We start from the raw sequence: 10,455 nt of genomic DNA on the forward strand, positions 1-10,455 counted from the left end.
GTTCATGAATGTAAAAATAATCCCTTGCACATAGAAAACAAACTGTCAGGAAGTAGGTTTCTAGCCCATTCTTTCCCCTGGCATTCTATTTTTCTATGCATAAGGATGTTTTTGTTTTGTTGGGGGTTGATTCTGCCATGAGAGCCCCCACCTGAAGTCTGAAGTGGTATTCTCAGACATAGATTTGCCACCTCAACTGCAGTTGGGAAGAGATAGGCCTAAATTTCATGCTCAGACACAAAGGAAAAATGGAAAATTCCTCAAACCCTTTGAATCAAAGTGTGATTGCAGATTATCTTTCATAACCCTGTTGTAATATTATCTTATTTGAAACACCTCCATGCCTAGGAGCCATAAACCATGCTACCTCAAGGGGCTTCATGGAAACCAAAGGGAAGTTTTTCGGTTGATTGATAAAGGATTGTTGTTGTTGTTTAGTCGTTTAGTCGTGTCCGACTCTTCGTGACCCCATGGAGCAGAGCACGCCAGGCACTCCTGTCTTCCACTGCCTCCCATAGGTTGGTCAGACTCATGTTGGTAGCTTTGAGAACACTGTCCAACCATCTGTTCCTCTGTCGTCCCCTTCTCCTTGTGCCCTCCATCTTTCCCAACATCAGGGTCTTTTCCAGGGAGTCTTCTCTTCTCATGAGGTGGCCAAAGTATTGGAGCCTCAGCTTCAGGATCTGTCCTTCCAGTGAGCACTCAGGGCTGGTTTCCTTAAGGATGGAGAGGTTTGATCTTCTTGCAGTCCATAGGACTTTCAAGAGGTGGCAATAATGTCTTGAGCAGGGGGAAAGGTGCGCAGAAACAGTGGTACACTCTGTTGTGGATGGATCTCATTTCCCCCAGTGGCACAGGACCCACAGTGGCTGAGAGGTGGCTTTCACAGATACAGCCCATAATCATTTAATATTTGGCAGCCATAACAGTTGGTAGTGTATCTTGGGTAATCAGATGCTGGGGATAGGGTGGATGGAAAGGCAACAGGGGCTATTTTACTCGGCAACATTTGGTTAACACTTCTGAAAACTGAATGCAGATCACAGTGGACTTGGGACTGATCCTGAGAGGCAGTTCTTATTTTCTAACATGCTGCTTTTTTCAGTGAACAGTATATTCGTAAAAGCTTCCTCTAGATGTCACTGTAGCATTGTAGACTACGGAGAAGTTGTACCAGGCAGGGTGTATCACATACTCAGAACTCCCGTGAATGTGCCAACATAATTTTGTGGTAGCAAATCAAACCAGTTTGTTTCAGCACTGTTGTTTTCTAATGCATCTCAGTGATCAGCACATAACAGATTAAAATCAGATAGCAAAACTATGCTTGGCAAACTGAAGAAAGCTAATGATAATCTCTGAACTTCTTACCCGATGGCTATTTATTTCAGTGATATATATCTCACTTGTAAAATAAACCCTCAGAGTGGCTTAGCTAAGTGGTTGTAATATGCAGAATGTTCATAGTAGGGATGGAGGAGAAATTTAGTTAAGTTCACACTGAAAGGCAAATTATCAAATTCACACTTTCCCAAGAAATATGAGAACGGAAACACATTCGTCCTTCAAAATTCGCATTTAGCTGAATTTTTCGGCGCAGTTCTCCAACCAGATAAAGTTTACAACAAGGCATATATTAGGTTGAAGTGTGCATAAATATGACTACATTAACAAAAGTAACACAAGATGCATTACATTAGGACAAGTTGTTTGCAAAAATGTGCGTATTAATCATAGCAGCATACAAAATGCTGAATAATTTTAAAGAGGATTTTTTTAAATCACAAATTGCTGCGGAAATTTGGAGAAATTAATATTAGGAAGTGAGAAGCAGAGAACCAAAATTGACATATCCATCCTTCCCTAGTTCATGGATATTCTAACTGTTGAGAAGCAAGGGGCAGTTATAGATTTTTTAAGTCAATGCTCCTGTTGTAAAGTATGAGGAAATTGTTAGTGGAAATGGAGAAGAGAAGCAAGGGGACTGTGAAGACATGGAGCAGGAGAGGAAGAGAATCAAAACTACAAGAAAGATGAATAAGGATGGAATAACAACAACAACAACAACAACAACAATTTATTATTTCTACCCTGCCCATCTGATTGGGTTTCCCCAGCCACTCTGGGCGACTTTCAACAGAACATTAAAAACAGAATAAAACTTCAAACATTATAAACTTCCCTAAAGAGGGCTGCCTTCAGATGTCTTCTAAAAGTCAGGTAGTTGTTTATTTCTTTGACATCTGATGGAAGCCCTTCCACAGGGTGGGAGCCACTACCGAGAAGGCCCTCTGCCTGGTTCCCTGTAGTTTCACTTCTCGCAGTGAGGGAACCACCATACATTGTTTTGAAACGATAAGCTATCTAGTATTGACTCTCTGAGCAGTGAAGACCGTTAATATTGGTGTTTTATACAAATAGCCTACTTCAAAGTTTGCACAGAATTCAGTTCAACTCCATTTATAACAGTTGGTCATCACTGAATACTAAAAAGTACGAGTTTAAAATGTACAGCTAGCAATTGGGAGGGGAGAATCATTGGCCAGTCTGATAATAAAAACATAAGCAGATAACTGGCCCCAAAACAGCTTCTTCTTATTCTTCCTAGTATTATTATTATTATTATTATTATTATTATTATTATTATTATTATTTGAATTTATTTCTGATTTATGTCTATGTGTGTGTAGTGTTGGAGCAAAAATGGCAACATTACATATCGCATAATTGCCCAATTTGGAAAGAAGGTACCAAATTCCAGAGGCTTTCCCATAGCAGACATTCCTTTGAGAATTTCAGACAAAAATCTTTGTCTGGGCAAAATCTATGGTAAGAACCTTGACCACACTTAAACCACAAATACAAAGATGACAGCTCATGGGAGCTTTTGCATACCTTCCCATCAAATAAGCCAATGTCATTGTTTGGAAGTGCAGGACCACGGCTGCCTGTCTGTTCAAATAGGCATGTTCCAGTTGCAGGTAGCAGCCATGGGAAGTAATTACAGGTGTTGCCAGAGTTGGACTTGATTAGAAGTTGTGGGAAAATATGTGGCTTACAGAAGAGAAGGTGCAGTTTTGCAAAGGAAGTGTATTACGAATTAAAGGTCTAATGTGTTTGCTTGCTCCTTTCCCCCTAGGAAAGATCATATCTAGCCGGAAAGGGAACAAAATTGATAAAGAAGAAGAAACCACCAGATTCCTCAGGTTAGTTTTTGTCTTCTAAACATAATGACAATACCTTTCTATACCTAGCATTGTGCCCTAGAGAAGAGGGATGACTTGTCAAAGGGAAAGGGGGCTTTAGCACTGCAGGGCACTCTGAGGTGAAATTTCTCAACCTTGGCCTCTTGCCCATGGGACCTGTGCCAAGTCTATACCTCTAGACTAGCTCGTTTTATTCTTATAAGCCTAAACTTATTCCTGTAAATACAGTGGTACCTCAAGTTACAAATGCTTCAGGTTACAAACTCCGCTAACTCGGAAGTAGTACCTTGGGTTGCAAACTTTGCCCCAGCATGAGAACGGAAATCGTGTGCTGGTGGCACGGCGGCAGCGGGAGGCCCTATTAGCGAAAGCACGCCTCAGGTTAAGAACGGTTTCAGGTTAAGAACGGACCTCCGGAATGAATTAAGTTCGTAACCCGAGGTACCACTATATGTCAGCCATGTTACTTACCACTTAGAACATGGGTAGGCAAACTAAGGCCCAGGGCCTGGATCCGGCCCAATTGCCTTCTAAATCTGGCCTGCGTACGGCCTGGGAATCAGCATGTTTTTACATGAGTAGAATGTGTCCTTTGATTTAAAATGCATCTCTGGGTTATTTGTGGGGCATAGGAATTCGTTCATTATTATTTTTCAAAATATAATCCGTCCGCCCCAAGGTCTGAGGCAAAGTGGACCGGCCCCCTGCTGAAAAAGTTTGCTGACCCCTGAATTAGAAGATTTCTCAAACAGAATTTTAATATTTCAGACCGAACTGTACATACTGCAAACTATACTTGCAGAATTTTTTGAGATGTTGTTGTGTTCTTTTGTTCCAGTACATGGGAAATCTTGGGTTACCTTTTGTATCAGTGTAGAATAAATGGAGGAAAGAGGGAGGAACAAATGACTCCCCCCCCCCAAAAAAAAAACCCTGAAATGCTGCGGGCCATACACGTTCTTCTTTCATTCAAATGGCTGCTGTTTTCTGTTTGGTTCCAGAGGAATCTGATGGGAGCCCGGAATCGTATTCCCACACAGAAAAGGTCCATAAACTCAACAAGGAGAATACGGAGAAGGCAAGTGCTCTTTTTGTTCAGAGAAGTTCCCTTAAACCTCTTACTCATGAGTCAAAGGAGAAGGCAGAGGACAGCCATAGCAAAAATTGGAAAAGCTCTCTCCCAAAGACAACAGGGAAAAAACTGGCAGAAGCAAAGGCCGTTTGTAAAAAACCGAGTAGCGACGATACAAAGAGTGATGCTTTGGGAGTTGTAAAAAAGCATCAGAGGTCTGAAGAAAGCCCAGAGAAAGCAGAAAAAGATGTTGAAGGAACAGATACTAGCAGAGATGAAGAAACAGAAGTACCAGAAACTACATCCCCAGGTGAAGATACAGCAGAAGATCTCAGCAGTCCATCAAAAAGCCAGAATCAAGATGTCAGGTAGGTTTTCTATGATAATTCCTCAAATATCATGCAGCTACCTATTAAAGATTATTGCATGCATGAAGAGTGGGGCTTGTTGTGATTTATGCAAAGGTCACATACAACACTGAATTTGCATTTTAGAAATCTGTCATACTTGACAAAACAGACGAACATATTGGTTTGGAGATGGCAAAATGACAAAGCTCCACTAGCAACCAATAACGATTGAAGTGTTGGTTTGTTTTATTTATTGTTAGTATAACATACAAACATAGTACTATTACAAATAAAAGCATAGGAAAATACCATTTTAAAATGTTGACAATGTGAGTTTTTACAAATGGTAATGATAGTTACTGATTGTTCCAATACTCAATCTTCCCGTTGAAAATTAATATTTGAATATTCTTCCCTTGCCTATCTAGTGATGTTTAGTATCTCTGTATCCAAAATATATAGAACTTAGTATGTGCGTTCTTTGTGATCTGCTCTGGTTTGGTCTGAAGTTTGCAGAGATCAATAAAGTATAAAATGGTGAAGACACCAGCTGCTTTTTGTGCAGTTATTTTATTGTATGCATTTTGTTTACCATATGCATTTTGTTTAGGCATGAAACGCAAACACTAAAAAAGTAACGAGCTCCTTACATTGTTTTGTTTTAACCTATATTTTTGCTTCATTCCAACTCCGCTCTCGTGATGCCATTATAATAATCTCTATCCCTCAACCTGTAGGCATAAGGACAGTGAAAAGACCTCATTCCCTCCAAAAGATGAGCAGAATGGCAGCAGTAAGCGTCGTGTGAATGACTTTGGTCTTACCAAAGAGGAGAGCAAAAAGAGCAGGGTAGATGCAGTGAATGCTAAGGATGGACAGAAACCCAAAGGAGGGACGAAGCCAAAAGAGGCACAGCCTGCCTTGCCTGGGAAAACAATTGGATCTGATTCCACACCCAAGAAGACTGAAAATAAGCAAGAAGCTTCAATAGGAGACAGTATTACAATTGGTACAACCTGGCTTAAAAAAACAACATAGATATGCATGGTGATAATGCCAAGCAAAATGAAGTGTACCTTGCATCTTTAATTAACTTCCCAGGAGTTAATAGAGCTTGCATGAAACTTCAGGGGGGTTATTTTGTTAATTCACACCAGCTGACAATCCGTTTTGAGAATGAGGAAATTCAAAAGCTTTCTGTGGAGTCCATTCTGAAGCCCCATGGCGACTTGTTCATTGGGGGTTATTGTTGTTTTGTACCAACTAACAGGGCTTGAGGCTTTTGCAAAATGTGAGTCTTCTTTGTTTTGTTTTGTTAAGTTAAGTTAAGTTAAGGCACAGTCCTCAGGAAGTTCACAAGATTCTTTTTTTACAGGAAAATTTTGCCATGGTGTGAGAATCCGTTGCAATACTACCCTTTAGTTAATTCTTTTTTAAAGTGGTGATATAAGAATCCATGGAAAGCCACTGGAGAACTTGATAGCTGCCCAGCTTGCTCCAAGATGGTCCCATGACTTGGATTCCAGATTCCTGATAAATCCAGTTCTTAGGAGCCTCTTAAAGCAAACTGAAAAGATTATACTTTCTGGGGCAAATGGAAATGCTTTCATGTGTTGTTATTCACACAAATGGCTTTTAGTAAGTACCGTATTTCTCACTCTATAGGACGCACCGGACCATAGGACACACCTTGTTTTAGAGGGGGAGAACAAGAAAAAAATAATCTCCCCCTCTCTGCTCAGCACCCCTTCAGCGAAGTGGCAGGAGAAACAAAGCCCCTTCCATTTCTCCTCCCGCTTGGCTGAAGGAGCGCTGTGTAGCTCTCCCTCTCTGCTGAAGCCAGGAGAGTCGGGAACTCGCGCTGAGCTCCAAAGGCTTCAGGCAGCTATCTCTGAAGCCTGGAGAGCAAAACGGGTCGGTGCGCACCGACCCCTCTCGCTCTCCAGGCTTCAGTGAAAGCAACGCGAGGCCTCCAGAGCGCGGAGGGAGCGCTCCCTCTGCGTTTCGGAGGCTTCGTGTTGCTATCACTGAAGCCAAGGAGCCTGCATTTGCTCCATAGGACGCGCACACATTTCCCCTTAATTTTTGGAGGGGGAAAAGTGTGTCCTATAGAGTGAAAAATACGGTACCTGACTTACAAAAACAGGCCCAGGACTTACCTCCCTAAACTCACAAGGTGGGTTGATGTGGTGGCTGTTTGTAGCTTTAACCAAATTAAGAGGTAGCCTCCAATTTCCACACCATAAGCCCCTCATTCTTCCCTGGAATTCGAGTACAGAGGTGAGAATTTTGAAATTCAAAATATATTCTGGTGCATGTCCGGAGTGAAGTTCGGTGTTGAGTGTAGCCAACGAAACTCACCATCAGGCCTTGCTGTAGAAGGGGGAATTAATATTTTGTAAAACAAAGTGCATGTGTACTGAACATTGTAACACTGCTTGTTCCGTGGAAATGGTAGATAATGAGCATAAGTCCATTTCTTTATGTCATGTGAGGATTTCACATGCATTTCTTATCATTTGTAGAGTATATCTCACCACCGGCGGCTCCCTTTGATCATCGGATCGTCTCAGCTAAAAGAGCAGGGATCAATAGCTATTATCATGTTCACAAGGGCGAAGTTTTGGGAGGGTAAGTACAATTGAAGGTATTGTTAGCAGAATGAGGAATCTCTTCATGTTGTTGAATATCACATTGCTGTGGATGGTTTTATGGTAGATTAGGCAATAGGGGTAACTAAAGTAAAACAACACGGACAACCATTTAAAGTGGTGTGGAAAATCAGTAACAAAGGCAATGTAACATATTGATAGTTTTAAATGTTAGGTTATATAACATATTATTTTTCCATTTGGCATAATTAGCCATGTTTTCAAGATATAGGTTAAAAAGCTGAGGTAATATCCAACTGAGTCATATTCAGAATGGCCCCACTGAAATGAATGCACGTACGTCCATTGATTTTAGTGTATCTACTCTGAGTATAACTAACATTGAATATCACTCTGTATATCAATTAGTGAGGACAGTGTCCACTTTCAAGGTACACAACCATTCTTACCTGAACTCCAATTCTGTCCATCATTCCTTACAGGAATCATTCTCAGGGTAACTCCCACATTATTTTCCTCCTTCAGACTTACATTGGCATGCCTTTCTTAAGTATATTTCCTCTTAATTTGAGGAGGTTTGACAGAAATAGCCAGGAGTCCAGCAGGATTGGTGGGGCAGGACTTCACAATAAGGGACAATTGCTAGACCAGGCTTCCTCAACCTCGGCCCTCCAGATGTTTTGAGACTACAATTCCCAGCATCCCTGACCACTGGTCCTGCTAGCTAGGGATCATGGGAGTTGTAGGCCAAAAACCTCTGGAGGGCCAAGGTTGAGGGAGCCTGTGCTAGACACTGTTCTGCCTCAAATAATGAGATTCTAGTGAGGATAGCAAACTTGAATGCTCATATCTCAAGGGAATGGCGATGGGTCTTGGATTCAGCAACATTTCCCTCTTTTCTTTCTTTAGTGGACGATTTGGCCAGGTGCATAGATGTGAAGAAAAATCAACGGGTCTCAAATTAGCCGCCAAAATTATAAAAGCAAGAGCTGCCAAGGAAAAGGTAAGGGCAACTGGAGTGCAGGCCTACAGCAGAGCCTTGCCCAAGGGGTTTTGTTATGCAGATTACTTTACCACTTCCAAGTGGCAGCTTCTGTTCTACTGATTCCCATATACCTTGGTTTATTACGCTTCTGTTTGTACAACTTGTGAACACAGCTGTGGAACAGTTATTTCTTCTTCCACTTGAATTGCCTTTTGAATCCCAGCTCACTCGTGTCCACAGCCCTTAATGAGATCTCCCTGTAAATCCATGGTTATAAATAAGCCGTATTATTTAATTTCTTTAATTTCTTTTATTGTAGTTAATTTTTCTGCCACTGAGCCATAGTCTTGGCCACTCTTTCTATTACACCAAGTTCAGGAGGGATTTATCTGTCTAATCACAGACACCAGGATTTCCCCACCCCTCACACCATTACAATATCCTTACCATTTCTAGACATGAGCTACTTTCTCCTGCCCCCCCCCCATTAGCTTAAAGCTATTGCCACTAGACAATATTTACAATATATTTTTGCTATTAATAGGGAGATACCCAGTCTGATTAGGGACGCGGGTGGCGCTGTGGGTAAAAGCCTCAGCGTCTAGGGCTTGCCGATCGAAAGGTCGGCGGTTTCGAATCCCCGCGGCGGGGTGCGCTCCCGCTGCTCAGTCCCAGCGCCTGCCAACCTAGCAGTTCGAAAGCACCCCCGGGTGCAAGTAGATAAATAGGTACCGCTTACCAGCGGGAAGGTAAACGGCGTTCCGTGTGCTGCGCTGGCTCGCCAGATGAAGCTTTGTCACGCTGGCCACGTGACCCAGAAGTGTCTCCGGACAGCGCTGGCCCCCGGCCTCTTGAGTGAGATGGGCGCACAAACCCCAGAGTCTGTCAAGACTGGCCCGTTCGGGCAGGGGTACCTTTACCTTTACCTTTTACCCAGTCTGATTGTCCTACAAACCTAGGAACATTTTGAATGAAATGTCAACAGCAGGAAGGAGCGATAGCCAGTGTGGTGTAGTGGTGAAGAGCGGTAGTCTCGTAATCTGGTGAGCCGGGTTCGCTTCCCCGCTCCTCCACATGCAGGTGCTGGGTGACCTTGGGCTAGTCACACTTCTGTGAAGTCTCTCAGCCTCACTCACCTCACAGAGTGTTTGTTGTGGGGGAGGAAGGGAAAGGAGAATGTTAGCCGCTTTGAGACTCCTTAGGGTAGTGATAAAGCGGGATATCAAATCCAAACTCTTCTTCTTCTTCTCTTCTATATCAGCGAGGTCAAGCAATAAGTGTGTATCCAATTTCTGCCATATTTATCATCATATTTAGCACCCTTCTTGCATTCTTCACAGGACGAAGTAAAGAATGAGATCAATGTGATGAACCAGTTGAACCACGTGAACCTCATTCAGCTGTATGATGCTTTTGAATCAAAAAACGACATTGTTCTCGTCATGGAATAGTATGTCAAATGTGTCTTCTGTTTCCTTTTCTTGGGCTTTCGGTTATGTCCGCACGTGTGCATATACACACACAGAGTAAATGGGCCTTTTATTTCTGAGCCTTATTTTGACATGAGTTGCTTGTTTTTTATTTTATTTTATTTATCTCAGAATAAAACTTTATTTAGAATTCAACAATAACAAAGAAAAAAACCCCACAGTTGGGTTGGTTGTTTTAACTGTAGCCGCTGTGAGAAGGAAGGGTTCAACCTCTCTCTGTGCACTCCGCTCCCCATGCATACAGTGGTATCTCTCAAACTTAATCCATTCCAGACTTTTAAAAACAACCCCTAAAACAGCAATTCAACATGAATTTTACTAACGAGACCATTGATCCATAAAATGAAAGCAATAATCAATGTACTGTACTATAAAATAAATAAGACAGTATTGTAGATGTTAATTTAAAATAATAATAATAATTCTTACCTGCACTGATGTTTGGAAGGGGGGCTTTTATCCATTTCTGCAGTCACACTATCAATCAATACCTGAACTGGGTTCCCACACAGTCAAAAAAACAAATTAACCAAAAAAGCCTCAAAAGCAGAAACGCAAAATAAATAGCAAAAACAAAAGTGCCAAACTTAATCCGTTTCAGAAGTCCGCTTGACTTCTGAAATGTTCGAAAAGACGCAGCTTCTGATTGGTGCGGGTGCCCCGGAAACAATAGTCGACAACCACATTGGACGTTCGGCTTCCGAAAAACGTTCAAAAACTGGAACACTTCTGGGTTTTCA

The 10,455-nt window shown here is 41.9% G+C and overlaps 1 protein-coding gene across 2 annotated transcripts in view; it reads left to right on the forward strand.

Annotated features, from left to right (window-relative positions):
* Positions 1–10,455, forward strand: part of MYLK4 (myosin light chain kinase family member 4) — an 84,289-nt gene that overhangs the window by 62,966 nt on the left and 10,868 nt on the right. For both annotated transcript variants that reach the window (XM_082234359.1, XM_082234358.1), the window contains 6 exons: positions 3,140–3,206; positions 4,208–4,646; positions 5,366–5,637; positions 7,154–7,259; positions 8,150–8,243; positions 9,566–9,675. In XM_082234359.1, the coding sequence (XP_082090485.1) occupies positions 3,140–3,206; positions 4,208–4,646; positions 5,366–5,637; positions 7,154–7,259; positions 8,150–8,243; positions 9,566–9,675 (1,088 nt within the window). The remainder of the gene's footprint in view (positions 1–3,139; positions 3,207–4,207; positions 4,647–5,365; positions 5,638–7,153; positions 7,260–8,149; positions 8,244–9,565; positions 9,676–10,455) is intronic.

Source organism: Podarcis vaucheri (assembly GCF_965113315.1).
Source record: "Podarcis vaucheri genome assembly, chromosome: 8".
NCBI classification, from domain to species: domain Eukaryota; kingdom Metazoa; phylum Chordata; class Lepidosauria; order Squamata; family Lacertidae; genus Podarcis; species Podarcis vaucheri.